The 25,554-nt window shown below is 54.8% G+C and overlaps 9 protein-coding genes across 9 annotated transcripts; 5 read left to right on the top strand and 4 right to left on the bottom strand.

Moving 5' to 3' along the window:
* The first annotated feature begins 2,552 nt into the window (after positions 1-2,552).
* On the top strand, positions 2,553-3,991 carry GGS23DRAFT_517821 (mitochondrial carrier). Its single transcript, XM_051514614.1, has 2 exons — positions 2,553-2,842; positions 3,073-3,991. Exons 1-2 carry the CDS (start codon positions 2,740-2,742, stop codon positions 3,885-3,887), a joined length of 918 nt encoding a protein of 305 aa, XP_051372577.1. The 5' UTR covers positions 2,553-2,739; the 3' UTR covers positions 3,888-3,991.
* Positions 3,992-4,036: 45 nt separating this feature from the next.
* Positions 4,037-6,855, bottom strand: GGS23DRAFT_517781 (TIP-1 family-domain-containing protein). Its single transcript, XM_051514613.1, has 4 exons — positions 5,128-6,855; positions 4,781-5,069; positions 4,677-4,726; positions 4,037-4,606 (listed from the first exon to the last, which is right to left on the bottom strand). Exons 1-4 carry the CDS (start codon positions 6,736-6,738, stop codon positions 4,187-4,189), a joined length of 2,370 nt encoding a protein of 789 aa, XP_051372576.1. The 5' UTR covers positions 6,739-6,855; the 3' UTR covers positions 4,037-4,186.
* A 525-nt stretch (positions 6,856-7,380) lies between these two features.
* GGS23DRAFT_517728 (uncharacterized protein) lies at positions 7,381-8,174 on the top strand. The gene is made up of 2 exons (XM_051514612.1): positions 7,381-7,666; positions 7,752-8,174. The coding sequence occupies exons 1-2, from the start codon at positions 7,486-7,488 to the stop codon at positions 7,943-7,945; spliced, it is 375 nt and encodes a 124-aa protein (XP_051372575.1). The 5' UTR covers positions 7,381-7,485; the 3' UTR covers positions 7,946-8,174.
* GGS23DRAFT_604835 (MFS general substrate transporter) lies at positions 8,099-9,796 on the bottom strand (the record flags this gene model as incomplete). Its single annotated transcript, XM_051519662.1, has 5 exons — positions 8,099-8,261; positions 8,322-8,403; positions 8,460-9,543; positions 9,611-9,633; positions 9,700-9,796. 5 exons carry the CDS (start codon positions 9,794-9,796, stop codon positions 8,099-8,101), a joined length of 1,449 nt encoding a protein of 482 aa, XP_051372574.1.
* Positions 9,797-10,526: 730 nt separating this feature from the next.
* GGS23DRAFT_620706 (galactose oxidase) lies at positions 10,527-12,172 on the bottom strand. Its single transcript, XM_051521123.1, has one exon. The coding sequence runs from the start codon at positions 11,934-11,936 to the stop codon at positions 10,872-10,874; it is 1,065 nt and encodes a 354-aa protein (XP_051372573.1). The 5' UTR covers positions 11,937-12,172; the 3' UTR covers positions 10,527-10,871.
* A 2,465-nt stretch (positions 12,173-14,637) lies between these two features.
* On the top strand, positions 14,638-18,139 carry GGS23DRAFT_620694 (uncharacterized protein; the record flags this gene model as incomplete). Its single annotated transcript, XM_051521122.1, has 11 exons — positions 14,638-15,066; positions 15,127-15,135; positions 15,196-15,391; positions 15,451-15,494; positions 15,556-15,709; positions 15,768-15,996; positions 16,359-16,500; positions 16,555-17,058; positions 17,146-17,277; positions 17,334-17,427; positions 17,507-18,139. The coding sequence occupies 11 exons, from the start codon at positions 14,638-14,640 to the stop codon at positions 17,917-17,919; spliced, it is 2,346 nt and encodes a 781-aa protein (XP_051372572.1). The 3' UTR covers positions 17,920-18,139.
* GGS23DRAFT_565717 (prenylcysteine oxidase) lies at positions 17,895-20,276 on the bottom strand. Its single transcript, XM_051516238.1, has 3 exons — positions 19,998-20,276; positions 19,143-19,759; positions 17,895-19,085 (listed from the first exon to the last, which is right to left on the bottom strand). The coding sequence occupies exons 1-3, from the start codon at positions 20,122-20,124 to the stop codon at positions 18,057-18,059; spliced, it is 1,773 nt and encodes a 590-aa protein (XP_051372571.1). The 5' UTR covers positions 20,125-20,276; the 3' UTR covers positions 17,895-18,056.
* Positions 20,277-20,905: 629 nt separating this feature from the next.
* Positions 20,906-22,609, top strand: GGS23DRAFT_565714 (uncharacterized protein). The gene has a single exon (XM_051516237.1). The coding sequence runs from the start codon at positions 21,104-21,106 to the stop codon at positions 22,295-22,297; it is 1,194 nt and encodes a 397-aa protein (XP_051372570.1). The 5' UTR covers positions 20,906-21,103; the 3' UTR covers positions 22,298-22,609.
* A 217-nt stretch (positions 22,610-22,826) lies between these two features.
* GGS23DRAFT_565711 (T-complex protein 1) lies at positions 22,827-25,315 on the top strand. The gene is made up of 6 exons (XM_051516236.1): positions 22,827-23,082; positions 23,146-23,240; positions 23,306-23,327; positions 23,399-23,635; positions 23,706-24,702; positions 24,768-25,315. Exons 1-6 carry the CDS (start codon positions 23,041-23,043, stop codon positions 25,004-25,006), a joined length of 1,632 nt encoding a protein of 543 aa, XP_051372569.1. The 5' UTR covers positions 22,827-23,040; the 3' UTR covers positions 25,007-25,315.
* The last annotated feature ends 239 nt before the right edge of the window (positions 25,316-25,554 follow it).

Genomic DNA, 25,554 nt, shown 5'->3' with positions numbered 1-25,554 from the left:
GACTGATCCCTGTTGTTTCTTGATAGCCCTGATGGAGCTGGCTCGCTCCCAGTTGATCAGGGTTGATCAGGAACAGGTCGATCAGGTCAGGATTACAGGTTGCAGCTCCGCCAGCCCAGTTATTCTTGTTGATTGATCTTTCCTGCCGTTTCCTGTTGATCGTTGATTGAACTGGCTTAGCTCCCAGTTGGCAGCGATTGAACAGGTTCGGGATTGATCAGGATCAGGCACAGTCAGGCACGGCTGCAGTCAGTCACCCACCCCACCACCCACTTGTTGCAGTTGCAATTGTCTTCCGTTGTTTCAGGATCAACCAGAGACCTACCTGACTTATCCTGTTGGCCGTTGATTGAACTGGCTAGCTTTCAGTTGATCAGGGTTGATCGGGATCAGGTTGATCAGGTTGTTCAGGTTCAACAGGAAACGAGAGCCACCGCACCTGTTGCTGTTGGGAGTTCAATTGCTCCTTACGGAACAATTGAACTGGGGAGGCTGTAGTGGTGCGGTGGGACTAGGCCACGTAGCCTTTTGGATGAGTATTTGTATGGGTCTCGCACCTAGATTTTCATAGAATACTGTAGGCCGTGATGCCCACAAGACTAAGTTTGATCTATGAAAATCTAGGTGCGAGACCCATACAAATACTCATCCAAAAGGCTACACCGCACCACTACATTGGGTAGCCATTGCTTTACGGGTCTCCAACAGCGTGCCCACGCTGCTCCTGTTCAATGGCGACCACCCAGTAACTCGACCTCAACCTCAGTCTTAGGAGCGACCTGTTGCGACCGTTTTGCAGTCAATAGGTTCAGGATACGTCGATCAGTAGATCCCCTGACTTCCAACTGATCAGGAGCTGTTTTCGTGGCCCCAGAGCCGTTTTCGTGGCTTTTGGGCTGAGCCTTTTCAGGTGGCGGTTGAACAGACGGTCGACCCTCTCCAGCCTCAGCAGGGTTTGGGGATCCGACAGCTGGCATGATAAAGGTTGGAGCTGCCACTGGCATGTTCTGGCTGGCAGAGCCTCCGTTGTCGCTGTTCTGGGATGAGGCCATAGGGATCACTGGAATAAGTGCAGAGCCGTTGACTAAGGGTGGTTGGGTGGGCGTCTTGTCGTCGTCTTCCTCTTCTTCAGGTGTGTGCAGAGGCGGAGGGCTGGTATCAACTCTCAGGGTCTTGGCTGGCGGTTTGGCTTTTGCTGCGTCGGGGGCTGATGGCGATCTGCTGCGTTTTCTGGGGGTAGTCTCCGTCTGTCCTGACGGTGCGAGGTGCAACGGGAAAGGGGGATGGCGGTGACGTGGTCAACTGGTGGTCGCCATTGAACAGGAGCAGCGTGGGCACGCTGTTGGAGACCCGTAAAGCAATGGCTACCCAACTGCCAACAACTGGCACAGTGCCGATCGAACTAGATCACAGCTGTAAACAGCTGTAATCGGTTGATCGGCCAGCTGAAAACGGCAGTCAGGGAAAGAACTAGAAAGGAAGGATGGCAAAAAGGCAAGGCAAGAAAGGAGTGAATACTGAAGGTCGTGAACACTACAGGTCTAAGTCTAACTGATGAAAATATGAGTGCGAGACCTATATAAATACACATCCAAAAGGCTACGTAGCCTAGTCCCACCGCACCACTACAATAACCTTAGGTTTGAGGGTGTTTTACAAGATGGGCAGCGTGACCGTCGACGTTATGCGCATTACCTAATCGTATCCGAGGGATAATTATAAGGACACAACACCTTATCTTGTTATGGGATTTTCCCTTAATTATCTCTATGCGGATTAGCTATGCTCAAAAGAAGGCCTGCGGGATCGGTTGTTCATATGCGTACCTCCTTTTCCTTAGCCTTCGGGGAGGTAGATACCTAGGTGTGTCCTATGTTTTTTACCCATACAAAAAAAAACGTACCTAACGGAGAAGCGCAGGGCGTAGCATAGCGAAGTGCTTCGACGTATATCAACCAGTGAATCCTAGCTTGCTTGCTTGCTTTGACCCGTGCTGCAACTTGGATCCGTCGCGCTCCCCGCTGCGTCGGCACACTTGGCTGGCGCGGCGACTGCTACAGGTATCTGCTACCTATCGTAATGGGATCATAGTCTACGAGCCGAGTCGTGCGTGGCTCGCTGATGGGCGCACACTACGATGCCAAGACATCCGATGCCTCATCGCCCTCGTCTTCACTTGCTGCCAGTACTTCGAACTCGTTGGCGTACCCGTTGTCCGCCCCCAGCACGGCCTAATTCTGGGACTGCAAAGTTGGCGATGGATTCATCATTGAAGGCGGGCGGTTGCTGGGCCTGCGCTGTTTCTAGTAGGCGGCAAGTCGAGTGGCTGGCGGCTGGCGTCAGCAACGCCGCCGGGGCGTCGCTGGGACACGGGGTAATCGCCTCATGCCAAGTACCTGACAGCCTAGCTCCGCATGCACTCCATATTCTGAGGTAATTGAGCCCCTCCTATTGCTCATCGCCCTCGGCTCGGCCTTATCTCCTACATCGGCACCAAGCACCCCTTAGCTCACCACCCACCAAGGCAGATCCGCTTCGTCCCCCCGGTGTCCTTTAACCTGCCGGCGAGTCTATAACACGAAACCGTCCATTGGGGTTCTCCTCCGCAAGCCGACTGCCGTGCTACGACACTCTAGGAATCCGTACCTACATCTATTTCCCTATATTTCCGGTGCGCGGGAGGGGCCAATTGGCGCAAGTCGTGGTACGTGCGCACGCGAACCGGCGGGGCAGGGCACAATGGGGGACGCTGCCCAGGATCTCGACGCGAAGGGCGGCGCGCTCGACACCGCGAAGGACTTATTCGCTGGAGCAGCCGGAGGGATCGCGCAGGTGCTGATAGGTGAGTGTTCCTTGGTATCTGTCTGCCGATCAAGCCTTGCCTAGACGCATTGTTGGGATGCTCAGAAGCGGCGGGGGTTTGGTTGCCGACGAAGATCTCGACAGCCGAGAAATGGAATGGGGTCGAACACTATAGAGGACGGCGTTCTGTATCCTAACACGCTGGACCCTGTCGACATTCATCGAACCCGTCGTCGGGCTTGCTAACCGTTGTCTCCCTTCGTCCTGCAGGCCAGCCATTCGACATCGTCAAAGTCCGCCTGCAGACAAGCGCCGCGTATAGCTCCGCCCTCGATGCCGCCGCTTCCATCTACGCCAAGGAGGGGCCCCTCGCTTTCTACAAGGGTACACTGACGCCCCTACTCGGTATCGGCGCCTGCGTATCCATCCAGTTCGGCGCCTTCGGCTACGCTCGCCGGTACTTCGAGGCTGCCAACACTCGGTCGCCTAGTGGGAGCAAGGAGCTCGGCTACGGCCAGTACTTCGCGGCCGGGTCCTTCGCCGGCGTCGCCAACTCCGTCATCTCGGGCCCCATCGAGCACGTCCGCATCCGCCTGCAGACCCAGCCCCACGGCGCTGCCCGCCTCTACGCCGGACCCTTCGACTGCATCCGGCAGCTGTCGGCGCGCGCCGGCGTCCTGGGCGGTCTCTACCGCGGCGAGGTCGTCACCATCTGGCGCGAGGCCGCCGCCTACGGCACCTGGTTCCTCACCTTCGAGTACCTCATGAACGCCGACGTCGCCCGCAACCGCCTCGCCTCCCGCGCCGACGTCCCCTCCTGGAAGGTCGCCCTCTACGGTGGCCTCGCCGGCGAGGCCCTCTGGCTCGCCAGCTACCCCCTCGACGTCGTAAAGAGCAAGATGCAGACCGACGGCTTCGGAAAAGACATGCGCTACCGCTCTATGCGCGACTGCTTCGCCCAGACCTGGCGCGCCGAGGGCGCCCGCGGCTTCTGGAAGGGCATCGGCCCCACTCTGCTGCGCGCTATGCCCGTCAGCGCCGGCACCTTCGCCGTCGTCGAGGCCACGATGCGCGCTATCAGCTAAAGGCCCCCTGTTTGCAAGAAACCTGAGAGTGGGGATGCTGGGAATCAGAGGCGTTCGGCACGAGAGGAGAGGGCCGTGCACCCTCGGAGGGGTGTCCAAGGGATGGCGATGTTAGACAGTACATAGAAAGGCGTTTGGTTTCAACAAAGGATGCTTGCAGATCCGAGAAGTCTGCCGCCATAGTTTTACTAGGGCGCTATATTCAACAATGCGGGATGTAGTGCGCCATCCAAGGGGCTGGAAGGAGCACAATAATATATCAGTACGGGACCCCGGTAACGGGTCGCAATTCTTTTTCTCTATTCGCTATTTTCGACCCGTCTCTGTAAAATCTTCCTCGCGTTCGCCGGCGTCAGAGATTCTAGGCCCAGCTCGGCCAGCAGCTTCTTGGCCTCCGCGTTGTCCGTGAAAACGCGATCGCTCGCCTGCCGGAGCGACACGGCTCCGTCACTAGCCTCTGCCGGCAGGTTCAGCAGCCGCGAGCCGTCTCGTAGCGCGCCGATAGCCGTAGACCCGTCGGGAAGATGGCGGTCTACGAGGGAGGAGATCGCGTCGAGGTCTCTATCGAACTGAGCGGCGCCCAGGGCGGTAAAACTCTGCGCCAGGAGGACGTGGGTCCAGAGAGCGTCCTGAAGCTTTTCGAGGGCCTCCCGCCACACGCGACGGTATACGGCGGTGCTCAGGGTTGAGGCAAGGAAGGTGAGGTTCCGCTCGAGTATCTGAGATGATATTAGCAAGCCACTTCATACGGGGACGTTTGCCTCGACTCCGGGGGGGGGTTGGCAATACTGCTAATGGTTCGTCCAGCTCGGGGGTGACGGACAGTTGAGAGGCTTCGACTACGCGCTGTTAGTGGGACCAGTGAAGCGGGGGATAGGCGAAGGGTGGCAAACCGTGAGAATCATTGCTGATGGTGGTCCATTGAGCCTTCGCTAGGTAAGAGCGGAACGCCTTGTGGTGAGAATCTACCAGTGCTGTGGCGAGATATTCCTGAGCAGTCTGCCGGCGACGGGAAAGCGCTACGATTGTTTCATCGAACAAGATACCGCCGTCGCCGTCAGAGCCTACCACTATCGAGGTTCTATCTTTTACTTGGTCGTAACTCATCCCAGTAGCGACATTGCCCGCGCTATCAGTCCGCTTGGCTCTCGTCTGGAGCTCTTCCCACATGGTAATAAAGAACTGCGTATCTATCAATCGACGACGGGCCAGCTGGGCGTCTCAAGCTAATAGAGCTTACCTCCTCATTGCTCCAATCCTTCAAAGCAGCGATTATATAGTCAGAGCTGCCTAGTACCCTACACAGTGTCTCGAGGGCTCCGGTGCCCGCAAGAGCTGCAGACTGCTCCTTCGTCATTCCGTGAATGGTGCGGCCCAAGGTTGAAGTAATTGTGTAATATGCGTCGAGAGAATCTTTAAAGCGATCGTGGTATTCGTCCAATATGTCGAGCTGGATGTTGATGAGGAATCGGAGCCTAAAGGAGAACCTGCGGACCCGCACGTATTGGGACGTAACGGACTTCAGCAAGTCTACTACCCTCACGGCACCGAGCGTCGGCTTCATCTTGCCACTGACGCTATGATCATAGTCGATATTCCGCGCATCCGGCGCGTCCATAATGGCATGGTAGCGTTCCAAGGCAAATTCTCTCTCTACCTTGAACCAATCCTCAAAATGCTTCTCTAAAACCTCAGAAGTCAACCCGGCCCAGCCCTTTTCCGGGTCGCCGCCGTCGTAGTTGAATCTCGAGCGTATCTCGTCGTCAAGATCCATGAGTTGTACTATCAGGCTGCTAAGGAATTGCGGATTCTGGAGTCCGTGCTGGACCATGGCATTGATCTTCTCCCTCATCACGGGCAGCAGCGTCACGATCAGTGAGCAGGCCGGGTCCACGTACACCGAGACCTCCCGCACTTTCGTGTCGTGAAACCGTGACGCTAGAATATAGCCGACGTTGTCCCGGAAGAAGCCCTCCCATTTATCAACGAGCGACAGGAACTGGGGGATGCAGAAGGTGCTGAAGGATTGGGGAGTGCTGGTCGTGTTGTCTCCCATGAATTGGAACCGGAACCATTGAACGAATGGTTTCGCCATGACTTCGAAAGGGAGTAGCGTAACCACGGCGTCTGAGTAGAGGACCTCGGGCACTTGGAGGTCGACTAGCTTCTCGAACCCTTGCAGCCACTCGTCGTCCATCTCGGTGTCTGCGTTAACGGCTTGGGGCCAGTTGCGAACTTTCAGTATATTCTCCAATTCCTTCGACATGGTATTCTTCATCTCGTCCCAGAGGTTCTCGACGGTGCTCTCGACATAATTCACCAGATGTGTAGCGGCTCCGTCGGCTGCGCCCTGTAGGTCCCTTAATCGGATGCCGAGCTGCTTGAGCTTCGAGTAGGGCTGCAGCGCGGCTTTCGGGCTCTGCGGTAGGTGGGACCGCGCCTCCAGCCTCAGGCTTTCGACGTCGCGTAACAGCGAGACGTAGTTATGGGCGAGTTCGACCTTGTGGAGCTGTTTCATCGGCCGTTCGAGGCGTCGAGCAGCTTCCTCGGGGGCATTCGACTCGACGACGATCCTCATGCGCGCGTCGATGCTCTCCTGGAGCCGCCGAAACTCCGTTATCGACTGCAAAATCCCTCCCTGCCGATCTTGGGCGGCGTTCCGAGCATGTTCGAGCGCCCTGGCGGCATCTTCGAGTTGGGCTTGTAGCTGGCTGCGCTGGACTTCGACGCTGGCCAGCAAACTGTCGAGACTGTCGAAGTCGGTTGAGGACTGAAGCTTGTCGTCGAGGTAGTCCTCTACCCGAATATCTAGTTCGGCAGAGTAGGAATGCGCCGACGCAGCCGCAGCCATGATTGTCGGTGGTCTTATAGAAGGCCAGGCGTTGGGTTGGTTATATCATCTGCGATGCGATGTCGCAAAATAAAAGTTTCATGGTAGGGATCCAAAGCTGTCCTCAAGTTGGGTTGCATATGCATTTAGAAAGATATTTCATTAAGAAATATTATCTAGATACGGAAACACTAATGGGAGGCAGATACGTACCCCCCTTAGACCTTACGTAATGTACAGGCAGTGGGTACCTAGGTACATGGGTACTTATATGTAGGGGTTGATTGGACAACCGACTCCTGAATTATTTCCGTCAAGCCATTCATTCAACTTCACGTCTTCAGGCCTCGCAACTACTTACATGTCATACTATTGGATTCGTTTTCGCGGGCCCTAGATACGCCGAGATCCATTCAGATTATGAAACCGCCTCCAGGATCCTTGTAGAAGCGTTACGTGATGTCATTATTCAGTTCTACTGGGCACGGGTCCGGTCCGGCTCTCTCGCGCTATCTCCGAGGTTCTATCTCACCGTACATGAATCGAGTAACCCTTAACAGTGAGGTGTGAGATGATTCCCCTCCCGTGGCTAGAGAATACCTGAAGTTGCTTCATCGTGGGGAAGCCAATGAACGGCCAGGCCCTTATCATCGAGGCGGGGATCTACGACAGCCCGTACCCTTACGACTAGGGCTAAGGCTATGGACACACGCGATCTGAACCTTTAAGAAGAGGAGGCTGTGGATTCTGCAGGGGATAATCTTCAATATGAAATTGAGATTCGGAAAAACTTACGTCCTTGCTCGTCCGTCTACCTACACGGCAATCAGAACATACACACTATTAACTCTACTGCGCCCTCTGCGTGAACCGCGAACGCCAAGAACGTTTAACATGCCCAGGGAAGAACGTCGGGTATCATTCGGCATCGGTGGTGCTGGCAACATCCGTACGGCCTTTTTTTCACTTGCTCTACTGAATGCCATCCGCTGCTCCGCTCATGAGGGTTAACAGATGGGAATCCCCGCTTATAGGAACACCGGATGAAGCCGTACTACACGGTGCGATCTCTGCTGCCGATGCCGTACAGCGTCGCAAGAGTAGCCCCGGAGGTACAGGCTCAAGCTCGACCAAGAGCGAAGACAGTCGAGCATCCAACCTGGCCCTCAGCTTCAAGAGCATGTTTAGGAGATCCCGGCATCTACCACCGCCGGAAGGTCCCCAGTAGCCGCTCTTAAATATATTTTCGCGAATCGCAGACGGCACTAGAAAGGGTGAGACAACGTCACTCGATCTGGGTTCTAAGCACACGCAAGGCGCCGACGAAATTGGGGGAGTATAAGCAATTGGTTCTCCAGAGTCGGCCCGAGATCTCTATAATCTACATGACATATCTAAAATATGGGTTTTCCTTGTCCGTAAGATCCTGAAAGGCGAGCTTAGCCCTTTCAGTCTCATTCTCGATCACTGTCGACTCCCTTCTCCGGTTCTCACGCCTCAGAACTACGAAGAGCGCGGCCGAAGCCAATATGGTGACGCAATAACTACAACAGCAAGAGTTAGACGAGATATTCATTGCCGTCATTTGGTGATCATGAACGCACCATATTATGAGCCCGAGCCATAACTCGGGGTAATGGGAGACCTTGGTCTCGCTTTTGATTAACAAGGGGCCAATGATGTTTCCTATAGTGTGGCGTGAATAAGGGGTTCCGATTCACCAATATATCGGGCATTCTTACCAACACAATAGGCAACGAATATAGTCGCTGTGGTGAAACTCTTCTTAGTATGCCCGGCGACGTTGGACATCCCGATCGTGATGATCAAGCTCACCACTGCGCCAAACGTTCCCGTGATCGTGTACCCTATCACAGGAGCTGCGGCGTGATATGTCCAGTCGCTCTTCCATATGATGACGCATCCCGCGATGACGGGGAGGCAGCAGACAATCAGCATCAGGATGCGGATGTTGGAATAGCGCGAACCGAGCCAGCCGGTAAGGAGGATGGCGATCAAGCATAACCCCCCGAGTGGAAACTGGAAGACGATGGACTCCAGCGTGCTCCAGCCGAACGTTGAAACAATTAGTGGGCCGAAGCCGGACACGGCACCATTCACGGTATAAGCCGATGCCATCATGATGGCGATGAGCCATATCTTTAGATCGAGCACAGCCTCTCTCAACTGCGACCACTTGAATTTGGTACATCGTACACCCGTCTGGCCGTACCGCAAGCGCTCGACGGCCGCGAATCTCTCCTCCTTGGTTAAGAACCATGCCGAGACGGGCGAACTAGGCATAGCGAAGCAGAATAGGCCAAACAAGAAGGTGAGGCTGCCAGCGAGGAGATAGATGTATTGCCAGCGGCGCAGTCCTCCGCCCGTAATCTGAGCAAAGCCGTAGTTGAGCGCTCCTCCGATGATGGTCCATAGGCCCGTGGACGAGAACCACCAGCTTTGACGCAAGGACTGCTCGCTCTGGGTGTAGTATCCACTGACGATGCACATAAACCCCGTGGGGATAACGCTTTCAACGAACCCGAGGAAAAAACGCTGGGCGTACAAGCCCTCGTACGAGGTCGTCGCCGCCGTCAGCATGCATATCAGCGACCATAGCACGACGACACCGCCGAGTACGCGCCCCATATCGAAGCGTTGCAGTGCGTACGACATCGGATATAGCCCGCCCAGCATGCCGAAGTAAAAGATGGATGTCGCCCAGCTAAGCCGCGAGGTATTGACCACAGCGGGGTTCTGAGGGTTGGGTACGCTGAGCTTTAGATCTCCTGTCATGCCGAATAAAACGGCAGACCCCAGGATAGCCTGCACGCGAAAGGGGGGTGAGCGAGGCCGAATGCACCCTCAGTTTCGATATAGGAACCAAGCATACCTTGTCGTAGTAAACAAGCCCATCTTAGCCCAAGCTGACATCAGTAATCGTGCACAAGTCGGTCCCCGGCGCTTAGGGGCACCACTTACAACCAACCATCATAGCCGGAATCAGGAACCGGTCGATCTTACGCACGGCACGCCGCACGACGATGGGGTCGACCTGGTGGCCCTCCTCCCCCACCATTGCTATCGCGACATCTTTATCGCCGGTGGTCGTCGGATCCGCACCGGAGGTCGCGCCAGACCACGGTTCCTCTCCCGACTCGACCCTCTTGTCCATTTGTTTTTATATGTGATGGTCGATGAAACGAAACGCACGCAAAATCGGCAAGGCGGCCAATTCGGGGGAAATGACGCAGCAGAGATACTAACGAGTCTGCACGAAATGAAAATTTTCCATCAATACTACCGGCGGATCGCCCAGGATCCGATTCGCTAGTACAGATAACCGCGGTGGTAGCGAGGCCGGCCGGCTCGGACCGGAAGTCAAGACAGCCAAGGCGCCTCGGGCTGAGAGAGTTAGGAGTGGCATTGACGGGCGGGAACAAAAATGGGCACAGAAGTGATGTGCCCCCCACGCTACCGACTACTTAGTAGCAATGCTGGCAGAAGACAATAAGACCTTGCCTCAAGCGTATTAAGTGAGATCGGTTCCGATCCCCTGTTTCTTGGTAACGTATTCCATTGGTTCATCGTCCAGATCGGTGGTATCGGGTTCCTTGGCGGTCTCGACTCGACAGCAGGTGCTACGTAAATAAGTGATAATGCCAGTGGATATGGAGGGGGTGGATTGGACACTATTCACAAGCCTCTAAGCTATGCCTACCGACAAAAACACATATATGTAGAGAGATCCGCGATGGATTCAGACGCGTAGGGACTCGAGTAGTCATAGAGGCAAAGCTACTAGAATGGAAGGAATCTCGAATTGACAGACTTCAAGGCGTAATGAATATTAGGGGCTTAGGGGCAAGGGGGACGGGTAATATTACTGAAGGCACGCAATATGATGGAACCGCCTAAGAGACGAGTTGAGTAATAGATGTTGTTGGGGTTAAACACATAAGAATTCACAGAGTATCCCAGTAAGAGACCTCGTACCCTAACGAGATGCGAACAATTACCTATAATAAAGTAGGTCTACGAGTTGGGATGTTCTAAGTAATACATATCCGAGGCTGCAGAAGCCTTTGACGTGGACCTCCGCTACATCTAATAGAGAAAGCTAACTGTCGTAGTTCGTAAGCCAACCATCAGCCTCAACACCTCACAAGCTCCAGCGCGTCGAACGTGTCGACGGGGCCGGCGCCGATGAGCACGCCGCCGCCAGGCACGTAGACGCGGTCGCGCGCGGAGGCGGCGACGGTGCCGTGGCGCGGGTGCGGCATCGCGGGCAGCCGGGCCCAGGTGTCGCGGCGCACGTCGTAGACCTCGGTCTCGTTGAACACGCCGCTGGAGGCGGGGTCGGGGTTGCCCTCGCCGCCGAGCGCGGCGATGTAGGCGCCTTGGCCGAGGACGCCGACGGCGAGGCCGCCGCGGGCCGTCGGCATCTGGGCGCGGGCGGTCCACCCGCCGGCGGTGCGGCGCGGCGCGGCGAGGTCGAGCGTCCAGGTCGTGTTGCGGACGTTGGGCTGGCCGCGGTCGCGGCCGCCGACGACGTACAGCGCGCGCCCCACGACGGCGGCGCCCGCGTGGTCGCGCGGCGCCGGCAGCGCCGGCAGCGCCGTCCACGTGCCCGCCGCCGTGTCGTACGCGGTCACCAGCGTGAGCGAGGTCTGCGCCCCGCCCTCCTTCACCTCGAGGCGCTCCATGCCGCCAGCGAGGTAGATGGTCGCGCCGAGCACGGCGACCGCCGCGGCGCCGCGGGCCTGGCCGGCTGGCATGGGCGGCAGCGCGGCCCAGGTGCCCGCGGCGATGTCGTACACGAAGCAGTCGCCCGACGCGCGCCAGATCTTGTCGGCGCCGTCACCGGTGAGCCCGCCGAGCACGTAGACCCTGCTGCCGACGGCGGCGGCGTTGGTGTGAGTGAAGGCCCTGGGGATCGGGGGCAGGGTCTGCCAGGTGCCGTCGTCGAGCGAGTAGGCCTCGAACCGGCTGGTGGACGGCACGGCGGCCTGGTAGTTGCTGGCGTTCGGGGGGATGCCGCCGAGCAGGTAGATGTGGGAGTCGGTCGCGGCGGTGCCCTGCTCCTGGATCGGCACGCCGCCGCCGATCGCCGGGAGGTCGACCCAGCGGAACTCGTCCCTGAGGCAGGGCGGCCGGGTGGGAGAAGCCGCTGCGGAGACGGCGAGGGCTATGGTCGGCAAGACCTCAGAGAGCTTCATCCTGAGAGAGCTCGCGTTGGCCGTTTTTTCGAAGTATAACTACCTCGGTATATAGGTAAAGCATTTAAGTGTAAGAACGCGACGAGGGTGGGGGACGAGCTGTGGGTGAGCAGGACTGGAAGTTGAGGAGAACCCACGACGAAGATCGCCCATCTTATAGAAGCACAATCACCCGTGGGATGGATGCCTGGAGTGGATCGCGGTAATAGTCACTCGGGCGAGCACCTCTCTTTTTTCCCTTTCGCATCCACCTTTACTGCGTTGCCTTGAAGCGAAACCTCCCTTGTCTCTCCGTCCAAACATGGGACGTCCCGTCCGCCGGCGGAGGCCGTCATCCTTTTGGCAGCCCCGTATTGTCGTTCCGTCCGGCCGTCCGGACGGACCACTTCTAGGCACCCTGTTTAGGCCGAACGATTCTCCTTGATTGATATGTTTCAACCGTCGACCGATGCGGAGGACGGATCCAAACTTTGCTTACTTTTACATATGCCCATTCCGTCGTGCTTGTTTGAGGATAACTGCCACATCGGTTGGGTAGGTCGGCAGCCGACGAGGGATTGCCACAGATTTCGTAACTTGGGTACTGCGGATTCTAGGTGATGGATAAGATATATTATGCTCGGCCCACTTGATGAAGCGCGTCCTAAATAAGACCTACTTTCGGGTTCATCTAGTCGTTCTTTGTACCATGCGAATAAATAAAGTGGTGGAGGAAATCGAGAAGAGGATAGGGGGCGAAAGCGAATGAACGATGACGGGCGCCCCAGTACTTGCATACGAAGCTTCAACCATGCACATCGCCACTTTGATGAGTTAAAGAATCTATGCGTTTATGGGAAGTCCATCTTATAGTATGAATCCCATTTCCGAGGAGCTGGGACTAATCCTAGTAGGCACCTATGAAAACAGTCATATACCTACCTACATACCTTTAAGTTCTATATAGGCACATCCACTACGCCATTGTACCTCGTGTGGTTTACCAACAACACCTCCCACAAACGATCTTTCTCGGGCATAAAAGAGCCCGAGAACTACATTTGTTGTAGAGCCTCATCGATGTAAACCGGGGCTGACGATGCTTATTCAGGACAAACCGAGCTGACCTTGCATGGCAGGGGTGCGAAAAAATCGGGGTTTGGGGCTGTGCTGTACAGCCAGGTTGTCGGCGTGCTCGAGGTTGATATGCACAAGGACAGATAGAGATATGACTACTGAGCCTATCCTCCACGTCAAGCCTGTAGTCGCACGCAGCCAGCTAAGCAGCGACGCCCGAGTAGGGAACGATTCTCTGTGCGCTGTTACACGATCGGTAAGTATACTAGGACTATCTCAGTTACGAACCACTTACGGGACAAGAGAGGAAGGATAGGATAGTAGGATAATGCCGGCAGTAGGGAATGCTGAGGCAAGGCTGCGTGGCAACGTAACCGGGACCAAAAAGAAGGGTGGGGCGACACTATTCAGGTCGCTTAAAGGTAGGTAGCATTTCGACATTTCAGCTGACAGCATAATATTAACGACCCTTCACCCCTGATCGTAGGGGCCGGTAGAAGAAACTGGTGCAATTGGGTCCTGCCGCACGACGGGGACCTCGGCGGCGACTGGCGAGGAACCACATCGAGGAGGACTTGAGGATTACGGCGTTGCTCTACACCATGCGTTTAGCACGACTCTCAATGCCCCCCTTTCTCACTGTAATCGTCTTCGGCCTCGTTACTGATCCACCCATGATAACAGCTCTGGCAAATGTCCAGTACCCACCTATAGGTTAGAGGCAACCCCAGCCAGAGAGCTTCATGTATTAGGCCCCCACCCTAGCTAGAAACGAGCAGCCTGCGTAGATGTCCTGAGCTAAGTAACTCGACGAGGTGGCCCTCATCCGACACACCTCAGGCGCCCCCTCCGATCGTAGTTACGCTGCAGTCGGTAGTGCGGTTGACTGCAATGCTTTTTCTACGTACTACTCGCCTGATATGCACACAGCTCCCCTGTAGGCTGAGAGAATCCTTCCGCTTACGCACTATCATTTAGTCCTAGAATCGGTGATGTTGCCTGATTGTCTTCACACTAACGATATTACACGCTAGCCATCGCAGCCAGACGATAGTCTTCTCCCTGGGTGATGCGGTGTACTTGAGGCTCTGCTCGGTCATTACGAGGCGGCTGATAGGAGGACGCCCTCAGCTGCTTATACAACAGTCCCGACACACACAGGCTTCCAAAAATAAGTGGTTTACATGGTTATTAGCTGGGATTCGGAATTTCGGTCGCAAATGAAGAAAGGTAAAGAATACACGGAATTATTCTTATAAAGTAGCATTCTTGTTCTGACCATTCCTCCTATCTCTCTATGTCCTCTTTCCATCCAAATTCAAAAGTTCGCTCCTAGCTAAAACGAGTCATCATGAGCACCAGCGCCCCGACAGCCACTTATACCAGCAACGAGGAGCACGACTGCAGAATTAAAGACCACTTGCTTCATTACACTGGATGCATCAAAATTGCCGAAAGAGAGACATTCTTCGCCGAGGAAAATGCGATCTGGAAAAAAGAAACCGAACACCAAAGGAGGCTTAGTTGCCCCATGCAAGGAGTGCATATCCAAGAAGATGGGGAAACAGGGGGGAATGAATGCCATAGTTGCAAAGAGGCGACAAAGCGTGTTAGGGAAAAGAGAAAGTCTTAGGAACGGGATTGCATGAAGGAGCTGAAGCGGTTCGACCTTCTTCGCAAAACGCTCTCTCGCAACTCCGACGACAAACATCTTATGGAATCGCTAACTCGGAGCCTACTCGCTTGGCATAGATCTAAAGAGAATCCTAATGCATCTACCATCAACCGCTACAGCGAACGTATCAGAGAGCTAGAAAACAGGGACGAGACACAGCCGGAAGTCGCCGAGTACGAGCTAGAGAAAGATATCAGCGCGCCCATAATTCATTTCGGAAACTGCAAAGGCGAAGACGTCCAGGATCCGCAGGTGTGGAATAGCTTTCCTAACCAGAAGACCTCTATTCGTGGCCTTCTTGGCCATCGAGATAGCCCAGATAAGAGCAGTAATCTGCTCCGTCGGGACCAGTCATCCAACCGCGTGAGGTATTTCCATATACCATCTAACAATATAGATGTAAGTCGGAACAAGCATTCCGCACACTGTAAAAGAAGGATATCGCTAACTTGTCTCTAGTGGGCTGAGGTGTGCCATTATCCACCATTTCATTATGCGGTCTCACAACTAACTAGCACTTTCTCTTAGCGTGCAATTGGGAAATACTTCGACGAAAAACCTCCTGACTTCGATGCCACACACCGCGAGCTCTTCCGAGAAAAGAAGACCAGAGCTTACATGGTGCTCAGAAGTCCATACTGGCGTGGTATGATGCATGGGAGACAAGAACACTCTCCTCCGCATGCGAGGCACATGAAGTCTCTATGCGAGATGGTGTCATCAAGTAAGTTCGACTGTTGAACGATTTGAATAATAATAGGGCTTTGAATGACGAGACTATAGACCCTTCCGAAATCGATAACTTCCCGAATAACATGGTTCTTTTCGTAAGTTCCCATTTCTTTTGTCTCACGAGTATTCTATCCGACTCAACGATTCGTATGATAGATGCCATATCTCCACTGGGACACATCGAGAAAACAAGAGCAGTTCGCTACTGAGATGGAAAATATCACGAAAAAGCGTAGAGACGAATATAGACAGAATTCCGGACAACAGTCTCTCAGCGACACTTGCCAAGCTAACGAAAAGAATATTAAGAGTGAGTGTTTTAACCGAATACTAAAATTAAGCATAGCAATGCTGATTCCTACTAATAGTAGATCCTAAGAGGTTATTTAAAATACGGAAGCCGAAAAACTCCGGCCCCGAGGCCAAAGAAAAGATGATGAATAAAGTGATGAGGAAGTGGCCTAACATCCCGCTTTTTGTAGATGACAATGGGCGCGTGAAAATACAGAATCCTCTAGGTCAGCTTCTTCTCGACGCTGCAAGATTGTACGAGGGCATGTCGAACTACCGCGACAAAATGCTGCTCCGTTCTTATCTGTACACACAACCACCTCTGCATCCCCGCCGGACCAGGCATATTACTGGAATCTCGAGTCTACCAGAGAGCGAGACCGGGACCAAGTTGTATACCGCGGCACGACAACCCTTCCGAAAGAATTCCACAGATACGACCGGAAAGAAAGCAGATGGCCTCAGCATGCTGATATTAGGGAAAATGGCCGCTGTGACCACTGCAAACAGAACATACGGCGGCTCTCCCGGATTGTCATGGCTGATTAACTTTGGATGTGGATTCTGGATGCTAACACGATCATAACCTGCTTCCCGAAACGATACGGAGCTAACAAGCAGGACGTCTCGGGTGTCCACAAATCAATCCGGGTACGACTCTAAGATAGTGGACCGGGTCAGATCCGTACCGTATTCGACCTGGCCCTGATTATCATCGACGAGTGTTCCAATACATTTTTTGAGAGGACGGATACCCTGGATCGACAACCTCAAGTGCTTGATATTTTCTCCCACGCCATCGGCCATATTGTGAGTCCCCCCCGCTCGGATTCTCATTCTCATGTCTAATAGCGAGTTTCCCAGATGCATAACCAAACCTTAGCTTTCGAGAAACTATGGCACTGGACCGACGACGCCCGGAAGATCTACCAGACGAAGACGAAGGGCGACATATCCGAGCTCTATGTGCCGCTCCTCGACATCAACCCGGAGGGGAAGCTCGAGCAGGAGATCAAAGACATCATCGAAGAGTTGGACATCATGATATATATCACTAAGATCTACAAGAGGATTCTCTCGCAGTTCATCCTAAACGCCGAGAGCGTCCTGGACCCGGAAGGCGAGTTCAGCCCCGACGAGAAACGGAGTAAGACAGGTAGGAGTCTGAGGGTCAAGTTCAGGAATAGGGAGAGCGAACCGAGAGGTGCGCAGCAGCAGGGGGGCGAGGCCGAACCGGGGAGCAAGGAGAATAAGCAGAAAGACTATGATTGGTTCAAGATCAACGCCGACGAGAGGCTCAAGATCGTCGGGGGCCGGATCGAGGAGCTGGAAGAGCTACGCACCAGCGCCGTCAACACTACCGACAGCGTAAGCATCCACCCCAGAGAGAAAACCGAAACTACCTACGCTCGACCTTTCTTTGTCGAATATGGGCGGCGGCTAACTGAATATTAGGTTAAGGACTTGTTGGAGCTGAAGCAGCAGCAAGCCAGCGTGGTCCAGGCCTGGCAGGCGGTGAAGCAGTCTGATGAGAGCATCAAGCAGGGCCGGTCCATCATGATGTTCACGCTAGTCACCATCATCTTCGTACGCGGGCCCTGCCAACCTCCTAAATCTGTCTTGCCCTCGCTAACGCCACCCAGCTTCCCCTGTCCTTCATGTCGAGCGTCTTCGGGATGAACAACAAGCAAGTCACCTCCGAGACGTGGTCGATAGGCGAGGAGTTTACCTACATGTGTGCGTGATATCCGGCCCCCCCCCCACCCCTTACACTCACAACCCCAGCCAACTAACCCCTCGCGCAAAAAACCTCCAGTCTCCATCTCGGCCGCCGTCATCATCGTGAGCCTGCTGCTCGCCTTCGGGGGCTGGATCCGCGCCTTGTTCTACTACGCGTGGAAGACGGCCGGGACGCGCGTGCTCGTCCGCTTGGGCGCCTATGCCTTCTGGCTCGAGTACGACGTCCGCGCCGCCGTCGACCGCCTCACCCACGACGTCCGCGAAGATCGCGTCGAGCGCCGCGCCGAGGCCCAACGTCTTTTCGTCCAGGCGATCCGCGCCGAAGCGGAGCGCCCCCGCGCCCGCGATCCTCCTGCTGCTGCCGGCGCCGCTATCGACTCCGACGCAACCTCTGATACTGCCACCCAAAACGGGTTGCGTTGGCCAGAGACATGGGTGAGCTGTTGGGGACGTAGGAGAAACGAAAGTAAACTGGTCGGGGAAGTCTGAGCTAAATACTACGAGAAGGCGGTGGAGGCGAAAAGGTTGAAGAGAATTAAAAAAGTGTTTTGCCAGTCTAACATGTATCTAACTAAATTTACCATCATTAATACAAAGCCACCCATCGTACGCACATATCCCTAAAGCTAAAGCTCGCCGGCGTCCTCCGCCACCTCGCTCTGCTGTCCTGCCAGGACGTCCTGAGCCTTCTCCTCCGCCAGTACGGGTGGCGTCACCTCTGCGACAACGTCGTCCGACTTCTCGATATCGCCGGCGGCAGCGCGCGATACGCTAAGATAATCGTCGACGATCAGCCGCGCGACGTTCATGCCCATCAGGGCGCTCGTCTCCATCGTCGAGATGAAGCTCTCCACGCCCGACGTGTACCACAGCCCGTCGCCCAGGATCGGATCCTGAAACGTGACGCGCGGGTACTTCTGCGGATACGGATGGAATACAGCTGGGTAGTACCACGAGATGGGTTCGACGAGAGTCGTCGCGCTTTCGCCCTCAGCTGCCTCTTCTTTCTCCTCATCTCCCCCCTTCTCGGTCTCGGTGACGAACGTCTCCGGGATCTGGACGCCGAGCAGCTTCGACAGGAACCCGGGGGTGACCTTCTCGGGCGAGAAAATCTTGTAGACGTACTCCTTGCTCTGGGTCCTAGGGTTTGTGACCGTCTTAACCAGCGTCGCGGAGAAAAACCCGGCGCTGCCGGCGCTGCCGTTGCCACTGCTGCCGGGCTCGGGGGCCTCCTCGTCGGGACCCAGCGTGGTGAGCACGGAGCTAGGCACACGGGAGGCGGGCTCGAGGCCGAAGAAGGCCGGGCTGAAGCGGTAGGGCGACGAGAAGAGCGTGACGTGTAGCTTCACGTAGGGGATCGTGTCGACAGGGTGCGGGATCAGGTCATCGGCGTGCTGGATGCCGCTGAATTGGTACGGTGCGGCGAGGATAACGTCGTCGAAGGTGATGGGGTGGGTCGTCTCTCCCACTTCGGGCGCTGCGGTTTTAATCTGGTATCTGGGCGACGCCGAGTCCGGGTTGCCGCTCTCCTCTTTCGTAATAGAGGTAACGGTTGAGTTTAGCGAGACGTAGGCCTGGGAATGGGTCACCATATGCGAGAAGATCTGCCAGTTACCCCCTGCAACAGCCATCGCACCCTCGGGGGCCATCGCGACCTATGTGCATTCGTTAGCAGTCCCTTAGGATTCTATATTAAGATAGAGAGAACATACCATAGTGCCCAGTCCATGTATGTACGGCAAATTTGAAGCGTAGTTGACACGGGTGCTAGTTTGCACGATGTCATGGGCAAACGGCCCGTCGAGTTCGTTCTCCGCCAGAAATTGCAGCCCCGTCACACTCGTAGCCTGCACGAGGCCCAGCTCGAAAGCCCGAGTTGAGAGGGACCTGAACGGGAAGTAGGGCGCCTCGTAGAGTTTCAGGAAAGTCGCAATTGTTCTCTGGACGAGACGATTGGTGTAGTAGGGCGTGGTGCCGTACTTCCAGACCAACTTGGCAAGATTCCACCAACCCCAGGACTCCGAGTCCTGGGTGTAGACGAAGTTCTTCCCATCCCAAACGCCTAGTATGCCCTTCTCGTCCGTAGCTCCAGGCTCGGTGACGGGCAGGCCGAACTCCTTGGTGGCGTTGAAGAGGATGTGGTTGACAGCGACGAAGATGGAGGCGCCGAGCTCCACCGGGAAGACCGGGTCATCATACACATTTACAGTGAGAGTGCGCCCGCCGATACGGGCCGTCTTCTCAAAAACGGTGATATTGACCTCGATGCCAGCCTGTTGTGCATACTTGCGCAGGTGGTAGGCCGCCGAGGAGCCGCCCGCTCCGGCGCCTGTCGGGCGGGTTAGCTTGGCTGAGCAAGGAAACGGCGCGATGGAAAAGGTGCGATGTGCGGAAAAGATAGTTCATTGGTTAGGTGTCAGGAGAAAATGCGGACGGATCGAGAGGGAATTAATATCGTTTCTATCAGACTCTCACGACCAACGCAATAGGCTACCCGACAAGGTGGTCATGTTTGAAGGTCTTACGAAGCCGTCTTGGCCCTCTAGACATGAGGAAGGCAAACTAACCAATGACGGCGACCTGCTTCACACGCTGTTCGGCGTGTTGGTCAGTGGCATCAACACCAGCAGCCGCAGCGAGGGCAGACGATGATGGCAGAAGGCATGCCAGGCGGAGGAGGCGCATGTAGTGCATGGTTGATTTCTCAGACGACGATGGGCATGTTGGGAGATGAAGGTGGTGATGACGAACATCAGCCGGCTGAGTAGGGATGGAAGTGGGATGCGGTAGAAATGGCCCCTAACCCTGGCGGGTTGTTGTCCCTAGTCAGGATCGTGCGATGAGGGCGGTGGGTTGAGGAAGACGCGGACGCGATAGGCCAAGCTGCGCGAGGAGGTGCCATGTATAGCGGCCTCAGGCACCGACGATAAAGGCCACCTTTGGTCTGCTTGGTTATGTAAGCAGCGGTTATGGGATAGCGGCTTCAGCTCCGGAACCCAACAACTCCAAGGCCGGAAGAAAGGGGTACGTAAGAAAGTTGGAAGGGTCTCTCCTAGAAAAGTAATCTTCTCTGAGGCATCGAGGGGTTAGACATGAACTCAAACCGTATATATCCCATACAGTCATATCTGCCTAGGTACAGGTAGGTACCTAGGTAGGTATTATCCCTATCTTTGAATTAGGTGTCCACCTAGGTAGGTACCTACCTTCATCGTCACCGCATCACATAACTACCTAGCCTACCTAGGGTAGGTATTGATACTGAATTAAATTATTCACATTCCTAGCCCTCCGAAATCCCCCATATAAGTAAATAGGTAGGCAGCATAGCCATGTAATAGGTGATGGATTCCCGCCATAGGTACCTGGTTCGTCGCGGCTGGGACTTGGGCAGGTAATAAACATTACATTCGGCCAACTACAGATAACTCACCGGGAAACTTAGTTTAACCTTTCTATAAAATGCGCGTGAGCACTCGCATCCAGCGCCGGCGGATATCCGAACCAATATGTCCCCAGCAGCCAAAGGTACTTAATACTACTTCTTGTCGGGGCGAAGACCCTTACCAACTCTCTCCCCGTTGATTCTACCTACTTTCCACCTCCAGATTTTTTGAACCATTCTCCCCCCCTTGGTCCTCGCCGCATTCCCTCTTCAGACACATACCTGGCTATGTCACTTCCTAGCAACAGAAAGGTATATTCCCAACGGCTCATACGAGCACATCTGCACACACGTACGATAGCGAGAGATAATGCCGTCGAAGAGCCACCAGCGGAAGGCAATCTCACCAACCCAACACCGTCACACTCCTCGAAAGCCACATGCTTCTTTTCCCTGCTGCCTGCCGAGTTACGAAACATAATATGGGAATACGTCATCCCGCGTAGGGTGTTACGGGTACACTCTTTGGCTGTCTACTGCCACTATGGACGAGAGCTCTCCTCGAGTTGCCGGCCTACAACTCACGATATCTGTGTGGAGACAAAGAGAATGATCTCTTCTAGTGGAATTTACGTGAGATTCATGAACTCGGATCTAAGTGTGGCTTTTCGCGAGTGGTACGATAGATATCGGGATATACTCTACATTCAGTCGATCCGTATCTTTGTTTCCTGGAACAACTGGGAGCGTATCCTAATCGGCTCTACCATCGCTATCCACGTTCTAGAAACGATCGAGGATTTGTACCGGGGCACCGAGGCTAGTCGGAATTTTGGCCGCGCGATTAAGCGCGGACACTTTAACAACGTCCATAAATTCCTACTTATTCTCCTAGTGGTAGAGTGGGACGGTGACATCGATGGTATTTACGGCGACGACGACACGACTTTCCTCGGCCTGGATGATAAGAGACTCCCAAATATCCTCAGACCTGTGTTTGCCGACCTACGCGCCCGGTCCCCTGATCGCATGGTACATAAACGACCTTCCTGCCTCCTTCGTCATCTCCATAAGGAGTGGGATAACTCCCTGAGGTCACTATTCGAAGAGCATTGGATTCAAGCTAATGTGGGATTGCGCGAGGCTTGGGGAGGGCCCAACCCGCCGCCACACCGCGAGACGTTCGACAGCGGCGAGCGATTCGAATTTCGTAACGCACGACCGAGGATGAAGAGACACCGCCCACTCGTACGTCCCGTCGTGGAAGGCATGCCCGCGATGCAGCCGGTAATAGCATTCGAAAAGAAACAGCCTTCGTTCGCGACACATTACGACCCCTTCGCTTACCCCTCTAGGTGGAACGAGTGCAGGTCTGGCGATGGGTTGGTATCGATCTCGAACCGAAGGCGACTAGCACTAACATGGGACCAACTCGCGGGTCGGAAAACGCTTTATCCCAACAATTTCCTCTTGCCGAATTGAAACAGGGACATACTGGTGAAATGCAAGATGCGACTCGTTGCCGTCATTTGGGGGGTATGCCGCGGATCTCCTGCGTTAAACAACACGTTCACCCAGTAGTCCCTTTTAAATACAAATTTATCTACACCTAGGTAACAAATGTAACTTGTCTCTATAGATATAGGCATCTCCAGTACAAGCGTATTGACTCTCAGATTCCACAGGTATGTTTTAGATACATATAGGCCGCCGGCAGACACCCCCCGGGGCCATTTGTTCGGAGTAGTGATATTCGGAGTAGCGGTAAGACTTGATGTTTTATTTCACTTTGCGGAAGTTCTCTGGATATGGGGTGACGTAGCTGCCTACCTAGGAGGTACCTACCTACCTTACCTACCTAATGAGGCACCTAGTTACGTAAGATTCGTGAGTCCGAAGCCGACATTGCCATTGGATGTCCCGCCAGACGGACGAACACCCCGCGCTCACACCCGGCAGTGGTTGTTGACGGCCCGCCAGCACGAATACGAACATCCCGCCAGCAAAGTCGGAAGAGAAGTACGTGGGTACTTGCCATCTACCTATCACTTTCCCCACCAGCAGAGGTACCTTAACGGGTTTTTTCCCCCCCTTGACAAGCTGCTAGCACTCTCTCCGCTGCCTACCTACTACAACATCCAAAAACCCGGCATACCGCGATCGTGCTCTCGACGACACGCACTTCACAACCTAGTACTCCGTCCTCCCCGTAGCAGCCCATCAGAATGTCTGCTGCGCAGCTTCTCAACCCTAAAGCTGAGTCTCGGGTGCGTCCTGCTACTGCTATCCCCCCTCTCCTACCGTCGTGATGATGCTAATGTCCAGGCCAGCGGCGGGGCGAAGCTCTGCGGGTCAACATCAGCGCCGGCGAAGGTCTGCAAGATGTTCTCAAATCCAACCTCGGCCCGCTGGGCACTATCAAAATGTTTGCCTGAATCCGCGTCTACTGGACCGCAATATCCGACGAAGCAGTGCTGACATGCGTCGTAGGCTGGTCGATGGTGCCGGACAGGTACGGAGCTCTCCTCTACCGCGATGTCGTATTTTCACCTGGCTCCAAGCTGACCTCCCGCCGCCGGGTAGATCAAACTTACCAAGGATGGCAATGTTTTATTACGAGAGATGCAAATACAAAACCCTACCGCCGTCATGATCGCTAGGGCAGCCACCGCCCAGGACGACATCTGCGGAGACGGCACGACGTCGGTGGTCTTGCTGGTGGGAGAGCTTCTCAAGCAGGCCGATAGATACATCGCCGAGGGCCTCCATCCTCGCATCATAACTGAGGGATTCGAGATTGCCAAGAACGAGTCCCTGAAGGTGCGTTGTTCGATAGTTTTCATCCCTTCTATACCGACCGTCGTGTTCTGACTCGTCATCGAATGTCTAGTTTCTTGACTCGTTCAAGCTTCCGAAAGAAGTCGATCGGGAGCTCCTCCTGTCCGTCGCCCGAACGTCGCTATCCACGAAGCTCAACGCGACCCTCGCCGAGAAGCTTAACGCCGCTATTGTCGACGCTGTCTTAGCCATCTATCAACCCCCCGCGAAACCCGACTTACACATGGTAGAGATTATGAAGATGCAACACCGCACAGCCTCTGATACCCAGCTCATCCGCGGCCTTGCGTTAGATCACGGTGCCCGACATCCAGATATGCCCAAGAGACTAGAAAATGCGTACATCCTTACTATGAATGTTAGCTTGGAGTACGAGAAGTCGGAGATCAACTCAGGCTTCTTCTATTCGAGCGCGGAGCAGCGTGACAAGCTGGTCGAGAGCGAGCGTAAATTCGTCGACGCCAAGTTGAAGAAGATAGTGGAGCTGAAAAAGCAGGTCTGCCCCGACGATTCCAAGAGCTTCGTGATCGTGAACCAGAAGGGTATCGACCCGCTTTCCCTGGACGTGCTGGCCAAGAATGGTATATTTGCCTTGCGGAGGGCCAAGAGGAGAAATATGGAGCGGCTGCAACTGATCTGCGGCGGTGTCGCCCAGAACAGTGTGGAAGACCTCTCGCCCGAGGTTCTTGGCTGGGCTGGCTTGGTGTACGAGCAGCAGCTAGGCGAGGAGAAATATACCTTCATCGAAGACGTAAAGGACCCCAAGTCCGTAACGCTGTTAATCAAGGGTCCCAACGCCCACACTATCACCCAGATTACCGACGCCGTTCGCGACGGTTTGCGGAGTGTATACAACACGATCGTCGACAAGAGTGTCGTCCCAGGCGGTGGCGCTTTCCAGGTTGCCTGCGCGGCTCACTTAAAAAGCGACGCCTTCAAGAAGACGGTCAAAGGCAAGGCCAAGTGGGGCGTCGATGCTTTCGCGGACGCGCTCCTGATCATCCCGAAGACGCTTGCGGCAAATGCTGGTCACGACATTCAGGACGCACGTAGGTGTCGCACGGATCTGCTCTTGTCTTTTATATATGTATATATATACTAACGCCTGGCACAGTCGCCTCCCTCCAAGACGCGTACGCGGACGGCGACGTCGTAGGTCTGGACCTGATCCTGGGCCTGCCCATGGACCCGACGCTGGAGGGCGTCTACGACTCGTTCCGCGTTCTGCGGAACTGCGTTGCTTCTTCGTCGAGCATCGCGTCGAATCTCCTGCTCTGCGACGAGATGCTCAAGGCCCGCCAGATGGGGCGGCAGGGCCTCCCAGGTGCCGGAGCCGACGGGGCCGAGGAGTGATAGCGAGCGGGAAGGTGGTGGAAGTAAAACGCGATGGCAACGGCCGATGCCATTGTATGTTAGACGCAAAAGGATGGACCTGGAAACCGAACCTGGCGTGTTTTCAATACATAGAAATGTACAGGGTTGTGAGGCGCTTTTGGGAGAGGGGAGGAAAGGGTGTGCGTTTTGGCGGCGGTTCCTTTCGTGGCCTCGCTGCCTTAATCGTAAGGCACGCAAGACGAGTTGAAAGGTAAACCTAGTTGATCAATTGAAGGTGTAAAAACTAAACTGCTAAAAGGGCTTAAATACAGCGTTTTACGAACAGTTAGCTGTTGCGTGTTTTTCTTCAATTCTACCAATCACAGGCCTCCATTCTGGATGCCTGAGGATCCACAAGGGGGGGTCGAGTGGCATTATTCGTTAAAGCATGATAGTTCCCAACCGAGTGATTTCATATACCTGCACCTCTACGCATGGCGCCAGTCTCGGAGTAAATCAGCTCATCGCCAGGTCCGGCGGACTTAACTGATCACCGACGCCACCCACTGAGTCTCCCCGCGGTCGTG

The sequence above is a fragment of the Durotheca rogersii genome, assembly GCF_024521655.1.
Source record: "Durotheca rogersii strain YMJ 92031201 chromosome Unknown GGS23scaffold_8, whole genome shotgun sequence".
NCBI lineage: Eukaryota > Fungi > Ascomycota > Sordariomycetes > Xylariales > Xylariaceae > Durotheca > Durotheca rogersii.
The sequence above is the reverse complement of the archived record's forward strand: the minus strand, read 5'-3'. Positions and strand labels throughout refer to the sequence as shown.

Coding starts and splice junctions, on each gene's coding strand:
- GGS23DRAFT_517781 (XM_051514613.1), bottom strand. CDS start 6,738: ATGGCTGCGGCTGCGTCGGCGCATTCCTACTCTGCCGAACTAGATATT. Junction 5,070..5,127: donor AGGATTGGAGCAATGAGGAG/GTAAGCTCTATT, acceptor ATAGATACGCAG/TTCTTTATTACCATGTGGGA. Junction 4,607..4,676: donor AGCTGGACGAACCATTAGCA/GTATTGCCAACC, acceptor ATATCATCTCAG/ATACTCGAGCGGAACCTCAC.
- GGS23DRAFT_565714 (XM_051516237.1), top strand. CDS start 21,104: ATGTCACTTCCTAGCAACAGAAAGGTATATTCCCAACGGCTCATACGA.
- GGS23DRAFT_565717 (XM_051516238.1), bottom strand. CDS start 20,124: ATGCACTACATGCGCCTCCTCCGCCTGGCATGCCTTCTGCCATCATCG. Junction 19,760..19,997: donor GAAGCAGGTCGCCGTCATTG/GTTAGTTTGCCT, acceptor CCCGCCCGACAG/GCGCCGGAGCGGGCGGCTCC. Junction 19,086..19,142: donor TACATGGACTGGGCACTATG/GTATGTTCTCTC, acceptor GAATGCACATAG/GTCGCGATGGCCCCCGAGGG.
- GGS23DRAFT_620706 (XM_051521123.1), bottom strand. CDS start 11,936: ATGAAGCTCTCTGAGGTCTTGCCGACCATAGCCCTCGCCGTCTCCGCA.
- GGS23DRAFT_517728 (XM_051514612.1), top strand. CDS start 7,486: ATGAAATTGAGATTCGGAAAAACTTACGTCCTTGCTCGTCCGTCTACC. Junction 7,667..7,751: donor CGGTGGTGCTGGCAACATCC/GTACGGCCTTTT, acceptor CCCCGCTTATAG/GAACACCGGATGAAGCCGTA.
- GGS23DRAFT_517821 (XM_051514614.1), top strand. CDS start 2,740: ATGGGGGACGCTGCCCAGGATCTCGACGCGAAGGGCGGCGCGCTCGAC. Junction 2,843..3,072: donor GATCGCGCAGGTGCTGATAG/GTGAGTGTTCCT, acceptor TTCGTCCTGCAG/GCCAGCCATTCGACATCGTC.
- GGS23DRAFT_565711 (XM_051516236.1), top strand. CDS start 23,041: ATGTCTGCTGCGCAGCTTCTCAACCCTAAAGCTGAGTCTCGG. Junction 23,328..23,398: donor TGGTCGATGGTGCCGGACAG/GTACGGAGCTCT, acceptor GCCGCCGGGTAG/ATCAAACTTACCAAGGATGG. Junction 24,703..24,767: donor TCACGACATTCAGGACGCAC/GTAGGTGTCGCA, acceptor CGCCTGGCACAG/TCGCCTCCCTCCAAGACGCG.